General features: G+C 48.1%; 1 protein-coding gene across 1 annotated transcript in view; it reads right to left on the reverse strand.

Moving 5' to 3' along the window:
• Window positions 1-17,864, reverse strand: part of GPC3 (glypican 3) — a 138,292-nt gene that overhangs the window by 45,412 nt on the left and 75,016 nt on the right. Inside the window, exons 4-5 of the mRNA XM_005488180.3 lie at window positions 9,193-9,326; window positions 6,410-6,535 (exon numbers count right to left, since the gene is read on the reverse strand). Coding sequence (XP_005488237.2) covers window positions 6,410-6,535; window positions 9,193-9,326 — 260 coding nt within the window. The remainder of the gene's footprint in view (window positions 1-6,409; window positions 6,536-9,192; window positions 9,327-17,864) is intronic.

Genomic DNA, 17,864 nt, shown 5'->3' on the forward strand with positions numbered 1-17,864 from the left:
GAATGTTTGGTCTTTCCAGCCCAAATGCAGCTCATTCCAAGCTTCACTTCAGAGCAAAGAAGCCAAGATGACAAATGTTATTTAAATACATGGCAATGAGTGTAAGATGTGTGTTCATCCTACTGAGTCCTGCTAGGCTTTGAGGTGAGTTACTGCAATGCCTGACAAGTGATTTAAAGAAAGTAATCCTGAAAGTCAAACATAAAGAATTACACCTTTTAGAAAAAGGAAAGGAAAGTATGTCATTCAAATAACAATTAATTCATGCCCGCCTTCCAGCTGCAAATTATTTATTCAAATGTATCTCCAGTTTAAATAGCACAGTATCCCTCCCAGGCTCTCCCTCTGCTGTGTTCACTGAATTACACCTGTCAGAGAGAGAGGGTGGGGGACAAACACAACACAGACACAACACGACACAGAGGTTTCAGTGCACAAGAGTTGGTAACTGAGTTTGAGAGAGCAACATTCCCCCTCAGACCCCCAGAGCTGCTCTGCATTTCAGGATGTGACTTACTACAGATCATGTGGACTGCTGACATCGAGTCCTTACCACACAGGAGGCAAAAGAAATGAAAAAGGAGAGAAAGGGAAGAAAAGTTCTGTCATCCCTGCACTCTTTTCATGAACCCAGCCCTTACCTCCAGCTGGTTTTCAAGGGTCAGTAAAAGTGGTACAAGTGGTGAAGCCACTGAACATTTTACTCTCTGACCCTGCTAACTTCTGGTTTAGTGAGACAACCTCAGTGTCACATCAGCAGTGGGGGCCAAAAGATTTGAAAATCTGTTTCCAACCCATTCCTCCTGCCCTGCAGTCAGGGTGCAGCTCCTGGATGTGCCACAAGCCTCCAAGAAGAGGTGACAATTCTTTCCCTGACAGTTTCCTCCGTAATAACAGATGGTCCAGAGACATCTGGTCAGTCCCACCCCATCTCAAACACAACTGGTGTGGGGTGCAGGTCCCCCCAGCTCTTCTCTTCCATATGGGCTGTGTGTCCCCTCTATCCCATGGCCAAATACAGGCATCTGTTTCATGGGAGTGCAAGAAGAGGGGAGAGGTGGGTGTATGGCTCTCAGGTGCCTTCCTGGCTTTGTTTGCTTGCTTGCAGAGAGTCCAGGCAGTCCCTGCAGAGCTCGAGATGCCGCAGCCAATTTACACCAGCAGCAGCTCCAAACAAGCTGCTTCAAAAGCTTCCAGGAGGATCCAACACTCTCAGTGGGGAGTGTTCTCACCTAACTAAAAAGGAACCATTTTCTGCTGGATTTCCAAATATCAACACCTGGAAGGCTCAGAGAGCCCCCTCAGATCCTGCTGTGTCAGTTCCCTGCCCAGAGAAGTTCTGCTCCCTCCCAGCTGCCCACACAAAGCTCTGCAGCAGTGAGAGGGCTGCAGAGGATGCCTTGGTCATAAACCTGAGGTCTCAGGTAATCACTTGGCTCTGGAGATGGGACTTCAGAAGGAACAGCAAAAACTGTAATGTTCATAACAAAACAATGGGAGCTGATAGCCTGAAGTCTCCCTCTATTCTTATTTCAGTTCAAGACAGATTATGGAAAAACAGGCTAAACCTGAGACCAAGAAGCACGACAGAGGAAGATTCATTATCTTCTTTTCTGAAATACTCTGGAAGCTATCATGGCCACTCAATAACCCACTGAATTTGCCTACTATCCCTTCATTATAGCTTATACTTGCTACAAAGCTGTGTTTTATGGGCTTGAAAAGTTACACAGCCCCCTCTTTGGGGATTCCATTGGATCAGATATTTTGCAGCACTGCCAGAAATAACCAAACCCTTCATGAACTAAAGGGTTATTGCTGGCATGGAATTTCCTTTGTTCCAATTACAGAATCTCATTTTTCTGTCTTGCTTCCAATTGTGCTTTCATTGTTTATGATTTGTATGATTAAAACAAACCACAGCACGCTGGCAACAGCAGGGAAATATGAGACTTCTAGCTTGAAGAAGAGAATCTGGCAAGGTGCTAAAAATATATTAATTTTGAATTGGTACAAAGAAAACAAGAGTTATGCTGGTGATTTAGATTAATGTTTGTCTTGAGAAATTTGGAAATGGAATCTAACAGCAAGGCTTAATGTGCTTACAAGTTTTGCAGTGGGCAGATGTTGCTGTCAGTCTATTCAGAACAGCTTCAAAACAATATTCTCATGTAAGCAGATTGCTAAACTCTGAGAATCTAGATTTAATAGGCTTTCAGTATTAAATGCTGCAAAACCCTGATACTATATATAAAGTTCGAATCACCTTTCAGATTCCAGCGCTGAGCTCCCATAGAAACTGAGGTGAGTTTGGTATCTCAACACCTCCTTGACTTAAGCTGAAGGCTTTAAATGAGCTAATTACTCAGTCAGGACTTGGTGATAAGAATCAACCTCTGTTTTTTTCCTGCTTGGGATGGAGATAAGGATAAGAGAGGTGGGACAACATTTCACCACCTAACAGCACCAGCAGCAGGTCTGTGAGAGGATGGGGATGAAGACAGAGGAAAGGAAGAGAATCACAGGCTTAAGCTGTTGCAAACCCACCATGCCTACATGTCTGTCTCAGGAAATGCCTGGAACTGAGCCCAGGAAAGCTGCAAAGAGGTGCACAGGGATGCACAGAGACAGATCCAGCAGGTCTGGTCTCCAGCTACCACAAACACCAAGCACTGTGACCCTCAACAAGCTCTTTGCAAGTGCTGAAATGTGCCACTTGTGGTTTTTGCTATAAACCTTTGTGGTGTCCCATAAAAGCACAGTGTGTTTTTACACACTCTGAAAAGTGTGAAAAGCAGGAATGTGTTGCCTTTTATTTTTTCTTCCCACTTTGGCTCATGTTCTTCAACCATGCAAAAGTACAGCAAAAGGCACTGCTCTGCATTACAGAAAAATCAACCTTTCCTGTGTGGTTACCACTGTTTGCAAGCAGTCATTTCAAGGCACCATGTCCCTAAATCCACAATAGGGATGGCAATCAAACTATCAACCCACAGATCAAACCTTGGGAAGGAGATGAATTCTTGCCATTAGATGGTCCAATGGAGAGAAGCAAATGATCACAAAGTAAGATTCAGTTTAAAAAAACCAAGGGATTAAAAGCAGGATAAAATATTCCAGCCTGCTGCTTTGCACTGGAGCCCCAAACTGACAGAGGCTTAAGGGCAAGGAGGAAACAGAGGATGGTTCAAAGCTCAAACTGGGAAGTGAGACCCAGTGGAAATACACTGAGCACATCCAGTCCATGGGGAGGAGAGAAACTCTCATTGCCTGTGGGTAACAAAGCACTGGGATAAACAGGACAGAGCAAATACCAAGCCAGAAAAACCACAGGAGGGGGAGGACTGCAGAGTGCAGAAGGGATTGCTTCCACATACATTGCTGTATTATCCAGTCCTTGGGTGCACTGGCAAGGACTGTGAAGTTGCTGTTCCAGGCTTGATTTAATGTGTTATAGGAAAAGGGCTTAGAATAACTAACAGATTTTGTCATGACAGGGAGGTCTGGAAATAGATAAATCAGTAGGGCTCTATTCTAACTTAATGAACACTCAGGTACCACATTAGAAATTCCAGGTGTAAACAGCCACAATCCCTACAAGAACACAATCAAATCCTGGACATGCTCACACAGATGCTTACACTGACCTTACAGACCCAACAATGGTCAAACAGCTTTATCCACTGCCCACACAGCACCATGGAAACACATGGAAGCACAAGATCCAGCCAACCACTGCTCTGCCCTGGTCTCCATCTGAGCAGCAGATTCAGCAGGAGCTTTCTAGTTTATCCAGGAACCCAGGGATTGTTCATGCCCTGCTGTGCTGTCCCTCCAACAGAGACCAGGGCTGAAGTCTCTCATGATGACCAGGGCTTGTGAAGGTGAGGCTGCTCCTGTCTGTCTACAAAGGGTCTCACCCACCCAGTCTGCCAGGTGGGGTGGCCTGAAGCAGAGCAGGACTATAACATCACCTGTCTCTGCCCTCCCTTTAATCCTGACCCCAAAGCCCTTGGTCAGCTCCTCATCCATCCCCAGGAGGAACCCCAGGCACTCCAGCTGGACATGGACACCCCATCCTTGGCTCCCCTGAGCTGGTCACTGACAAACACCCCATCCTTAGCTCCCCTGCTTGTCCTTTCACAGAGCCTGTGCCCCTCCATGCCAACACTCCAGCCACAGGAACAGGAACCATCCCTCCATGTCTCCTCCATCCTTCTTCCTGGCAGCCACCACACGTGTGGGACAAGTACCAGGAGAGCACCCTGAAATTAATACCAGGTATTCAAACCACACCAAACTTCTTGCAAAAGTGGCAAGATGGAGTCTGAGCAGCAACAGGCACACACCAGTTCAGCAGGAGAAGAGAATTCCTCCAGTACATAACACACATTCTCAGAATAGCTTGAGTAAGAGCTGCTACACCACGAACAGATGCTTGGCTCCCTCTTGGGGAGAACACTGAAATAAAGGAACTGGCAGCTTGGGGTACTCCAGCACTGTTACCTCACATGCTCCTGATTTTCAGGAATCCTCCCAGACACTCTGAGAGAGATGCCAAGCTGAGAAATCAAAGCACATGAAGCAGCCAGTAGAGATCATTTTAACTACATCTTTCTATTTGAAACATTCTGCAAGTGGCTCCTGGGAGAAGAGCACCCTTGACCATTATCTTAGCTCAGCTTTATTTAGCTGAAGTTTCCCTGCTCACAGCAAAAATCTCTAACATGTGTAAGGGAACTGTTTCCAATATTTCATAGGAGCTGGCAGAGATGGTGATATCTGTGCAACAGATCAGAGGGGGCAAGCAAAGGAGTGGAAAGGCACAGTAGAGGATTTATTCCTTAACTCAGCAGCCAGGGGCTGAAATCTTGGTGCCCCCTTCATGCACACAGACTTTATCCTCTCCCTGCCTTGCCCCCTGCATGCCATGGCACCTACAGGACATGCCATACTGTGCCCAGGATGGTCCCCTGGTACTCTTAGCAGAAAGCTGAAGGCCATCTGTCACCTGAAGTCATGCTGGATCTGCAAACAGCTCTGAACTTACATTTGCAGGAGGATCTGGACTCAACACCCTTCCACTGCCACTACCTCCCCCAGCTGTGACATCAGCAGGATCCAGACCAAAGGATGCACACCAAGGCTGTGACCCCAGGGAATTGCTGTAGACAACACCTCACCCCAGCTCCCCCTCTCCAGAGCTGCAGTGTTTATAGCCCTGCTTTAGAAGTTTTAATTAACAATCAGTGAGATAATACTGAAATAATCTTTCTCTTTCTAATTGAATGTCTCAGGCATGGAAACACAAGATTTTCCAGAAATAAGTACCAATAGAGGACACATTTCTCCTTAGGCAACCTTAGTACATTTTACTAAGCCTGTGATCTTAGATGTTGAGTCTTTTTTTTTTTTTTTCAAATAGAGTTTGATGCTATTTTGGTCTATTCAGTGTTTCAGGTCAGTATTGCAAGTACAGGCTAATTACCACCTGAAGTTACTGATCAAGAAGTCATAATTAATATCTCAACGTTTCACCACTTCCTGATCTTATTTCTATTTCTTCCCTTATGCAAACTACTTAATAGCAAAGGATGCTTTGCAAAGTAGACTGATTAGAGGAGATTTATGTATAATTATAAAAAAACATTTCCAAGTCCTATTTCCACATTATTTAACATTCCCAAGGGGCATTTTTTACAAGAAAAATCTCCATTTCTATTAACACTTCCTTCCTCTTCATGGTATGAATGCTGCATTGCCTGCCCCTGTTAACTTCAATTATCATCAGTATGAAATGGTGAGGGGGGCAGGGCAAAGCAGCCACAAGCTGCACCTTGGTGGGAATGGCTCCATGCAGAGAGGACAGCCAGAACTCGGTCACAGGGCAGCAGTGGCACCACCAGAGCTCAGTGGTTCTCACCTCCTCCAGCTGAGAGCCACAGCAAGGAGAAATCCAACAAGGGAGCCTTCCTTGGCCCTCCCTGGATGGGGCAGGGTATGCCAACCACACTGTCCTGCTATCAGGGCACTAAACCTGGCTGGAGACATCCCCAGCCCCTGCAGTGCACGGGGACAATGCCCTTGCTGCTGCTCCAGAGCAGTGTGGGGCACTCTCCCATGGGAGCAGGGTCCAACTGCTGCTGCTCTCCTGTCTCTGCCCACCCTGACCAAATCCCACCATGGATGCAGAGTTTTCACTACACAGAAGTTTCAGTGGAGGGCAGCACACAACCACTTGTGTCTGTGCAGACCTCTCACATCCCTGTGAGCTGCAGCACTGCTGGACTCTTGCTCTGCTCAAAGACTCTGAGGGAGCAAAGCATGCCCTGTTCAGACTGCTCCTGTGCCTGGTTAACACAAAATGAGCAGGATGGAGGAGAAGGAGGGCAAGGGAGATGAGATTCACCTCTCCACGACTTCTTGTCCATTCCAGCAAAGGGTGTCATTGTGAACAGCAGAGCTGTGGCTGCAGATGTACTCTGGCAAGCTGCTGTAAAAACTGCTGTGGGACTTCAGCTTTGCAATCAGCTCCCTGGAAGAAAGGGACAGAAAGGGGTGCTCAATTAAAAGAAGAAAAGACGAGGTTGGTGCATTTTAACCAGTGAAGGTACCCACACAAACACAACATTAAACAGCTAAGTGCAAACAAACCATGAACCATCAGTAGCTCTTTCTGTTTTTCCTTGATGTTATTCAGTCAAAGCTGAGCCCATGTTTTCCAGGTCAAAACTGCTGGTGATGGGGAGGGATGCGGGGGCAGCAGAAGCTCAGCCCAACTTTGCACCAGGCAGAAGTCAGGCACAGTCTCTGCACTCCCACAGCACCCAAGGAAAGGTGCCAGTGGCTCAGGCCACACATCCATGGGGTACCTCTGAGCAGCAAGGGCTCAGGCTTTAGTGTCCCCTCTGCTTTGCAGAAGGCAACAGAAGCCCTTCAGGGGCTGTTTCTGGCTGACATTGGCCATCCAACATTGCTGCCAGGGCAGGTGGCATTTTTGGTGGCAGACCAGAGCTGTCATTCTCAGCACAGACCTGCACACATGGCTAAGGCTGTGTTTCATACTGCACTATCAAAGGGACACAATTTCAAGGGATGCACTGGGTTGGCCAAGGGGTCACAGTCTGCATTCAAAGGGGCAGGTGACACCATCAAAATGGCTCTGCTGCAGGAAGGCAGCAGGAGCTGCAGGAGCAGAGCTTGCACCAACAGAGGGGATGTGAATCAGACTGCATCCCAAGCCTGAGCCCTCCCTCCCAGCAACAAGGATCTCCAGCTGGTCACCTGCAGTGGGCCAGAGGGCTCAAACACAGGCTGACCATGGGATCCCTGATGTTTCCAGAGATGTGACAGAGACACTGGAGTGGGATGTGACATCCCCCCAGCCTAGGTCTGATCCCTCAGGGACACTCAACAGCTGTCACCAGGGAATAGCAGCACACATTATTAGGTAAATAGCACCAAAAGTAAGATAACATGCATAGCAGGGACTGGAGGCAGTAAGGCTTGGCCTCACAGTCATCTTGTTTGGTTTCAGCACATTTCCCACTTTGGCAAGGGGGTTTTGCTCACCTCCTTGCTCCCTGGGAGGAATGATGAGGAATTAGCACCTGGAGCAGGGAGCACTCTGGGGCATCCCTGGGTGCTGTCCAGGGGTTATCCGTGCCCCGCCAGCTGTGGGGAGCTGCCCTGCAGCCTCAGGCAGTTCGGTGTGCAGGGGGTGTCCAGCTCCCTCATCCCTCGTTGCTTGGGATGCCGTGGGGTTCCCTCTCCAGGCACAGCCCGCGACAGCCAGCTGGGGGCAGGCGACACCAGCACAAGGAAGGCTCTGGGCTGTGCTCTGCGCTGCTTTTCCCTGCCTCGGAGCCCGTTCCTGCCGTGAGGGGCTGGCACAGCCCGTGGGGACAGCCACAGCCGGGCAGCAAGGGGGTCCCTGCCTCTGACCACCCACCATCCCACCCACCTTCCCGTCTGTCACTGCCCAGGCAAACGAACAGCTCTGTCTGATGAGCCAAAGCCCCTCCAAAGGGTGAGAATTCAGCCCACAGCCCCTGCACAATCCAAGGGATGCTTCAGGCAGTCCCCTCCTGTGTGAACCACCTCCTACCTCCATCTCCTGCACTAACAGCGGGGGGAGATCCAACCAACATTAGGAAAGCCAAAATGAGGTGAGACCTCGATCATCAGCTGTGGCAAACCCCAGGCAGAAGCCTCACTGCCCTTGGCACTCAGCTCTCACATCCCAGGCACTGCCTTGTGCCACAAAGCCCAGCAGAGCTGGGAGAGCAGCAGAAGGAAACGCTCCTGGGGAGCAAAGCTCCTGCAGGGCAGGGAGGAACCCTCCATATCTGCAGCTATGAACCCATGTCATTCATCTCAGCAGATTTCATGAGCCTTCAGAGTCTTCAAAGGACATCTCTGTCAGAGCCTGGGCTGTGTAACCTCGACGTGTTGAGACAAGGGAGGAATGCAAGCCCTGGTGCTGTATCTCATGGGAACAGTGTCAAGAATGTGGCCCTGTTAGTCTTCAGAGAGAAATCCACCCAAATTAGTCTATTGCCAGTTTCAAAAATTGCCCAGCTTGCTTGTTTCACTTCCGCAGGGATTTTTCTTTTATTCAAGACAGAAGTAAAGGCACTGTGTATCCCTGGGTGTGTTTTCAGATCCAGAGGGGAGATGCTACTCCCTGACACATCACTGTGAACCCACTCAATTACAGCTTTTACCTACACAGGGAAGGAAGCACAAGGTGCAGTGCAGCAGTGGAGGCACCTGCTTCCTTTGAAAATATTCAGTAAAAGGCTGTTAACATCTCTGAACTACCACAAAACACTACACAAAAAGCATAAAACAGATTCCCCCTTCCTACACATGGTGTAACATAACAATTCAATCTGGAGTGACCATTTCTATCTGTAACTACACCTGTGAGTATTTCAGACACTATAACAGAGCCCAAGAAACCCAGACAAGGCATTTGGTGTATTAACCTGGGTGCAGTAGGTGAGAAAACCCATGTGGACACCTCATTGCACTTCAGAGCCTGCCACAGAGCAGCTCTGATGCTCAGAGCCAGATTTATGAGTAGGGGAAATAAGGAGCTTTTCCATCTGCTTCCACAGGGCCATTCCATCTGGTGGCTGCTCCTGCAGCCCATCCAGCAGGCACCACGCTCAGCCTGAGCATTCTCACCTCCTCCTGCTTGACAAGGTTTCTTCTTGCTCCACGTGAGTCACTCTCAGGACTTTCCTGTCAATGAAAAGGTCCTCTGGATAAGGAGCTGATCGAGTCTGCCTCTGCTGGGCATGGCCACACATCCTGCTGATCTGGAAACACAAACACAGCAGTGAGAGAAGTGCTGGGACTGCAGGCATCAGCTGAGATGCACACTGGCACCTGCACATGAGCTCATATTGTCCTGTCATCCCCATCTTGCTCAGAGCTCAGCAAGCACCTGAAAGCAAAATTCTGTCCTAAGGTTACAACCTGGCTTTTGTATAAAAGGGGAAGGAATGCAGAAGGTTCAGGTAAAATGTCATTGAACTGTTCCTGTGTTTACCAAAACCCGTGAGCTGCAGGTGGGACAGGCAAATCTTCCTGTAAAGTTAAACTTAGGCTGGCAGGAGGGGGCTTGAGATGTTGCCTGCTCCTTCCTTCCTGAACACCCCAGCATCTCTAGACTCTGCACTCTATCTCTCTAGTCAGACTTTTAGGAAACACCTCACCTCTGAAGGAAAATCCCTGGTTCTGCACCTTGAGGTAGCTCGGCATCTGTACAGACTGCACTGCAGGCGCCCAGGGATGAGCCCCATACACATCACTACTAATTAAAAACCCAGGCCCTAAAATACAGCAAGCACTGGGGCCACAGCCCAGTCATGTTGTGGGAGGCCCTGATTAACAGGGCTCTGCTTATGGCACAAATTAGCTCATTAGCATACAGATTATTTGGGAACTGCCTGCAGCATCAAGGGAAGGAATCCAAAGCGCCTCATTCAAGCTCCCTTGCATGGCCACTGTCCCGAGACCCAGCCAGCAGTGCCCACTGCTGCAGTCCCTGCAGTAGGCGGGTTTGCCACCATTTCCTTCTCTGGGACACTACCAAGGCCTATCTGTCTCCCTGTGGCACCACTGCCACTGTCAAAGTCTCCTTTTGATCCACCCTGTGCTGCTCTTGCAGGACTCACCCACGCTGGCCTGTGAAAGGAGCTTGGCTGATTGCTGGGACCATGAAAACACCACAGCCAGCACCACCCTCACTCCCTCTGAGCCTCATCCCACCACCCACATCAGGCTTGGGACCAGCCAGCCACCCATGAAATGCCCATTCCTTGCAGCACCTCATTTATCTCTACACCACATTGAATCAAGGCAATCCCAGGGAGCTGCACACCAGAGGTTAAAAGCATTCCTGCCACCCAAAGCTAGAAGCATCTGAGGTGTAAAGAGAGGAGATTAATTCTGTTCTATTACATCCTACATTTGGGTGGGCAAATAAATTAGTAATGTCACCTCTTGCATTATCAAGAGCAGCAGAGTTTGTTTGCTCAGGCTGCCGTACAACAAAGAGTAAAACAGAAACCTCCTGGGAGCTGGGCTCTGCAGTTTCTGTTCTCATCATGGTGGGAAGAGATGCTGCCACCAGTCCCTCTGCACCTGCAGTTTCCTCTGCCAAAGCAGTTGCTCCTGCAGCTGCCAGGGGAGCAGTTTCTGCAGCACCTTACCTGGTTTTTCCTCTTGTATCCTCCCTTGGCTGTGCCTCCTCTCTGCCTTGCCAAAACCAAGTTTTGCATAAGAATGTATCAGCCCTACTGCCCTTCTTAAATCACTTGGCAGGCTTCATAAATAGAGAGAGGAAGGGATTCAGAAAATGGATCACATTTTGGACTGTTTTCTTTGCCTTTCGGGCTTTCTGTTAGCACTCATAATGTTTACAGGTAGTCCCCTGATGCAAGCAGACAGGAATAGGAGGAAACCACAGGCCAGCAGGAGAGCTGGAGAAGGGCATTTGGGATCTGAGACCCACCCACTGTGGAATGGGGGATGTCCCATGCCCTCTCTTATACTGGCTGGTGCCACTGTCCCTGCAAAGGGCAGACCCACAGGGCAGTGTCAGGATGCTCAGGGGTCTCAGTGAGTTTTTCCTCTGCCCAAGTCAGAGATGAGACCTGCCATGAAACCTCCTCCAGGGAAACACAAGATACACAAAAGCTCCAGGACAGGGGGTACAGAGGAAGCAGTGCCACAAAGCAGCATCACTGCACTCAGGCTCTGAATGGACACATGAAGTGGAGGAGAGGGAAAAGGCTGGACACTTTAGGCTGCCATTTGTGATGACTCCCTTTGATTCTCCCCAGCTCTGCGAAAATCCCCCCAATCCCTTTCCAAAGCCCAGTTTTCAGCTGGCAAAACCTATCAAACCCTGAGAGAAGAGCAAGTCCAGAATCAAGGCTTCTTCCCAAGGATGCAGAGAGGCACTGAATGGGAGGGGAGGGTCAGAGTGACAGTGTGAACAATGGCAGCATCCGAGAGCCTGCTTCAAACAGCAGAGGGACCCAGCAAGGTGGGGATGGGGGACGCAGCAAAGTGGGGATGCTTCATTTGCCACCCAGCAAGGTGGGGATGCTTCATCTGCCACCAGCACTGCAGAGAGCTCAGCCCCTCTGCTCCCAAGCCCAGCTCAGGAGCTTGGCTCAGCTGCATCCTCACAGCCCCACACAGCACCTGGGTACCAAGGCTCCAAGATTCATTGAATGAATAAGGCTGGAAAAGAATTCTACAATCATCCAGTTCAGTGGTTGATCATCAATCCAAATCACTGATCACCCAGTCCAGCCATCCCTCCTGTGTGGGATGAAACCACAAACAGCATTGTGCTAGCTGTGACACGGGACAGCAGATGAAATCTTTGCAGATAGAAGGATGCACTGCTCAAACTTTCCACCAAGTTTTTACTTATTTATTTATTCAAGCACTAACTAACCTGCTCAGGAAAACACCCCAGCCCTGCAGTCCATCTTGTGAAGTCACAGTGAAATGGTTGTCACCCCTTAGTCAAACAAAAACCCGGCTGAAATTTGAACTTTATTTTAAAGTGAGTGAAAGTAGAAGTAACAGATTGCCTGCTCATTTGCAGGGGCAGCATCGTGTGTGCTTTTTGGGGGAGGGAAGGATTTCACAAACCATCTGCCAGAGTCTGCTGGGCCACAAGCAGTCCGAGGACAACAGCTCAGAAATCCTGTTTCAATCTTTCCTTCGTTTTGTGTCCACACTACAGGCTCAGGAACACATGGACACAGCTCCCCCGTCTCTTCCTAACCATTGCCATTTTAAAGCAGGCTCCAAAAAGAAAAGAAAAATGCCACTATAGGGCAGTAAGAGAAGAGATAGATACAAGCTCAGACCTTGAGGAGAAACAAGTGTGATGATTCAGCTCTTCAGGTATTGCTTGCTCTGGGAGGAGCAAGGACAGAGAGCTCCTCAGCACTGTGGTGTGTCTGCAAGAGGGAGCAAAAGGAAGGGAGCATCTCTAACCCAGTTGCCAAACTTGTATCAAGCAACAGAGTTTAACAAGTGGTTTCTTTCCACCACACAGAAATAGAAATGTGAAATTCAAAGCAAATTGACAGAACAGAACCACTGGCTCTTCTCCTTGGCCTCCCCACGCTACCAGGGGGATGGTAAATATACACCAGCCCTTATCTAAAGTACAGTCAGTGCAAGAGCTCTGCCTTAATGCAGAATAGGCTGAAGTTTGACACATTAAGCCACAAAAAAATGACAAAGTAAATCAAATGCCAGAGTGCTTTTTAGTCAACAGGAGTTGGACTTTATCTGCCAAGGACACCAGGCAAGAAAAACCTTCCCAAAGCCCTGAGCTTTTACAAACCCCCAAAGCCACCAGCACTGTAAGAGCCCATGCAAAACTACCCTGCCCCAGCTCATTAACAAACTCACTAATTACCTGATTTAATTAGCCTCCTCCACGAGGAGTGTGACCCAGGCCACGAGGGGAACACTTTGCCTTCTGAGGAGACCACAACCCCTGCTCCAGCTCTTCACTGCAGCCCCAGGAGGTGCCAGAGCCGGGCTGGGCAGTGCCCGGGGGCAGCAGCTGCTCCCAACACCCAGGGCTGCAGCTGTGATGGCTCAGCTTTAGGGGGAACATTGGCTCAGCTTTAGGGAGAACATTGGCTCAGCTTTAGGGGGAACACTGATCTGAGAGGAGCACAGGGACAAGGCTAATGGAGCAGCACCAGCAGCCCACTGTAAGGCCTCCCCATTAATTTAAGATAAGAGGTGCCTGAGGACTGCAGGGATCAGATTTGCTACAGCTGAGCTGATGGATGGGTGTAAAGCACAGCACTGATCCCTGTGGGTACCTGCCAGCCCATGGACACCGGAATTGTTGGGGTTAATTAGCAAAGAAATAGTGATCACAGCAGCAGGTTCTGTGCAAAGCATCACAGCCCCCATGTAGCTGATGGAGGGCAGCTCCAGCCTGGCTATGGCAGGATGGCATCCCTGACACCACTGAGGCTCCTGATGAACCTGCTCTGCTGCTGGAACCCAGGATATTCTCCTGACTGCCCTGGAGGACTCGAGACCCTGGCAGGAGGCTCAGAGATCTTGGCACAAAGTCAATGACACCTGTGCCTTCCATCCTAACCCATGGAAACAATCACCAACTTTGTGCAAAGAGTTACAAGCCAGAAGGGTTTGAGTAGAATGATGGTGAATTTACCACAGGGTGGAAAAGTAGAATTTGGGGGTTTTTAGAATGGGGGTTCAAGAGGCAAGATGGAGGAATCTGGGCGTGTCCTGTCTTTCTCCTTCTTGTCCTCCATCTTCTGCTGTGATGGTGGCACTTCTGGATTGGTTTAGAGTAGAGACAGACTGTCTAACATAGGTGATAGGTATTGGAAAATTATTGTAAATAAACTACATAATGTTTTTAGTATAAAAAGGTCACACCACCTCAAGGGCAGGGACTGTGCCACAACACAAACTGCTGGACAGATCTCATTGGGTCAGAAAGACATGGATAAGAGCAAATAAACAACCTTGAAAACGAGAGCCAAGGAATCCCATCTTCTTTTTCGAGTGCGGGGCTGGGAAAAAGAGACTTTTTAATACCTCAGGAGCCATTCCAACAACTCAGAACCCAAAACTCTGCTGCCAAGGCACAAGGCCGTGTGGCCACATGGGGCAAAAACATCTTATCTTGCACATCAGCAGGAAATCCAGGGGTGAAAGGATTGGAAAGCAGCACACAGGGATCCTCAGTGCCAATCTGAGCTCTGCTTTTAAGAGTAAGAACATTTTAAAGGTAATTTTTTGATGATTTAGAAGAGGGGAAAAAAAGACAAAAAAAAGTAGCGAATCAGCTTCTCCTTGGAGAAGAAGGGATTGCATTAGACACTGCTGGATACCTGCTGCTGCCACTTCTCATTCAGCCTAGGAGCTCCACTCTGCTCTAAAGGAGAGTTTGCTCTATTTGACCTTTGCTTAAACTTTACATGGAGTTTCCATTTGTCTTTTCTATGAATTCTTCTGCTTATAGATTCATTCTCCAGGAAGACACAGTATTTTTTTTTTCCCCTCAAGGGGACGCCCTCATTTTTGAAGATTTCCTCCCACAATCGCTTTTGCTCTCTGGAGTTCACATAAGTCATTTTATACTTACTCATGGGTTTCCTTTGAGAGAAGCCACACATCAAACTGAAAAGAGATTAACTATTATAATTGATTTGAACACAGCTTCCGAAAGGGTGATTTGCTGCAGAATGCACAGAACATCAAGAGACCACAGATTTGCTGTCTTTGGAGGAACAAAGTGATGCCCACTAAACCCTGAGCATCCCTCAGCGATGGAGCCCAGTTTGACCAGTGAGGTTGAAAGCCTCAGGAAGGCAGCAGCTTGAATTGGTGCCTCTTCCCCAATTCTTTTTAACGACCTGCTCCACTACACATCACAAGTCTTATTAGCATTATAAAGATCGTATTTGTGCCCCGTTTATCTTCAAAGTCACCATAAAAGTGAACCTGAAGTCTATTACTCAAGTGCTGCTACAGAATTCCGCTTAATTAAATTCTAAAGGGCTTAAACCAAAAATATACATTGCGATGATGTGGGATAGAACATAAACTTTTTAATAGTAGTAACCAAGCACATTTACCATTTCTACAGGTGTAATAAAAATGCTAATATATGTTAATGTTTAGTCTGTGGTTAATGTTTTGTCTTGTTAATTTCCCCAGGGCTTTTATTACTGATTTAAATCTGCCACACTGCCCCAGTGATTGCATTGCCTTCCACAAACGGCGCCGCGCTCTCAAACCAATGCTGATTAACAGGAGTGCAGAAACATTTGGCTAGGACAAACACTCTTATTATATGCTTCTAATCATTAGATACATTTTGTCAGGAAGAAGGGAAGGAGACAATTCCCAGCTCCCCCACTCTTCTCACAGCAGAAAAATGTGATTATGGGCATAAAAATGAATTTACAAGCCTTTATCTTAGGAAGCACATCATTATTAACTAAGTAATGATTGTTCTTCTGGTTCCAGGCACTCAAGCAGAAAGAACAAACTGAGTATGGTAACACAGATGTCTTCAATGAACACTCCAACAAAATTCCTCATTAATGGAGTACTAAATGTTATTAATCAGCTCTATAGTATTACGATCTCCATTATTCAGACTGCAAGGATTACATAAGAGACAGCATCCTAACTCACTCATGCAGAGACAGGAATCAGAGGAAGTGACCTACTCTCCGTGCTGAGGAGAACGTTTAATAATGCATCACCCTTAAATAATGCAACGCTATAATGTGTAAAATGCACACAAACACTAATGCTTAAAATAACAGAGTGCCTGTCACACCAGTGCCCGCGGTGACGCCCAACACATGCTACAGACATGGGCTACAAACACCCAGGGACCCTGCAGCCACCAGACCAGGTTGTGCTGAAGGCCATCACCACCTGGCTGGAAGACCAGCTCCTTCAAGCTGCTACAGAACCACAGAGTCATTAAGGAGGCATTTTTCAAAGTAAATATAACTTAATTTTTCCTAGAATGGTTTGGGTTGGAAGGGACCTTAAAGATCATCTAGTTCTAAATCCTGACTGCCATCCTGCAAATAGAGGATCACAAAATACTTTGCAGAGTCATTGTCACAGCAGAAACACAGGGCCCTAGAGGACTGGTGGGACTGGTTCTCAGGGCAAGGAGCAGGATAAGCACCACACACAGCCACCTGTGTCAGTGTGACAGAGGTGACAGAGCAGCTGGCAGGTCTGACACACAGCATGGTTACACCATCACTCTGCCCCAGAGACTGCACAAGGGTGAGGGTGCACCAGCTCAGCAGAGAGGAGCACAAGAGACTTTTTATGGGTTCAGTCCTTGCTGCCAACTGCTGAAGCTGCAGGATTTCCACCTGCACATCCCCATGCTGCATTAGAGTTCTCATGCCTTAAATCGGAAAGAAACAACCACTGCAGCTCCAATCAGTGCTGTTGGTGGACCACCAGCCTGTCCCCAGGAGGATGTGATGGCCAATGCACCACACAAGGCACCTCCACAGTGTCCCACCACGTCCCAACCCTTGCACTGCCCCAGCTTCTCTCAGCACAGGATGCCCTTTCTCTCAAAGGAACCGTGACCTCAGCTTGAGTCGAGCCCTTTCAAACCTACAGAAAATAATGCAAACAAGATGTTTCTTCTCTCTGGCGTCCCCAGCATGGAGTGTTTAATCCACCAAAGAAAGCAGCTTTGTGTTTCAGCAAAAGCCTGTTTATTGTTATTTATAGGTGGAGAGGAAGTCGGACTAAATGATCACAGTTGTTCCTTCTGTCTTTATAATCCATGACATATAATTAAGGCACAACTTCTCAAGTCAGTCTTTCTCTCCAGCATTTTGTTAATTCCATATTTAACAAAGAATTTGGTATTTCAGTTTGGATGGTTGGACCTCAGCAGCAAACCACAGGGCAGGCAGCTGTAGCACCAGCCAGGGCTCAGACCCAACCCAGCCAACCAACTGGGAGAGTCAAGAAAAAAGCATTTGCTTAATTTTTGGCACACACTTAAGCAGTTTTCCTATGTGCAGACATTTCCTGGAACAGGGCCCTGCAGCATACTAATGCACCATTATGGTTTTAACTTAGATCTGCGCAATCTGATATTTCTTAGACAACCAAACTAAGACTTTATTCTTGGAAGGAGAAGCCAGCCTTGCCTGGAGGGTGACAGCAGAGCAAAAGGGAAGATGGAGCAAAATCCAGAGAAACCCAGAACATGTTAGACTGGCTAAAGCCAGGTTGAGGAGCAGAAGGTGGCAGTAGCCAAAGTCCATCTCCTGGTGGAGCCCCATGTCCCCAGTGTGCTCCATGGCTGAGGAGGCAGCACATAAAAGGGGGGGACCCTCTGAGAGCTGCTCCTGACCCCAGGCTGCTGCTCTGCCCCTGGGACTGACTCCCCAAGGAAGCTAAAGATGCTCCAAATTCAAACAGCTGATTTCAACATTAGCACTGACTCATCTCACCTGACAGAAAATCAGGACTCAAAGCAGCAGAGCCCACTTCTGCTAAGGATGCTAAATACAGTTTAATTATACAACGGCACTCCATGCATGCTCTAACACACAACTGCTGCTATGGATTCCTAGAAGACCCTCCTATTGCAGGCAATTAAATCTACCCCATCACAACAGGCTGGGAAACAAGGAATGGGCTTGAGGGATCACCAGTTTTTACCAAGATCTTAAAAAAACCCTCACTGGGCAAAGCCAGGCAGCAGGACAGCTCCAGGCAATCACCACGTGCTTGTTATTTTCCTTCCATGGGTTAAT

Source organism: Zonotrichia albicollis, chromosome 14 (assembly GCF_047830755.1).
Source record: "Zonotrichia albicollis isolate bZonAlb1 chromosome 14, bZonAlb1.hap1, whole genome shotgun sequence".
NCBI lineage: Eukaryota > Metazoa > Chordata > Aves > Passeriformes > Passerellidae > Zonotrichia > Zonotrichia albicollis.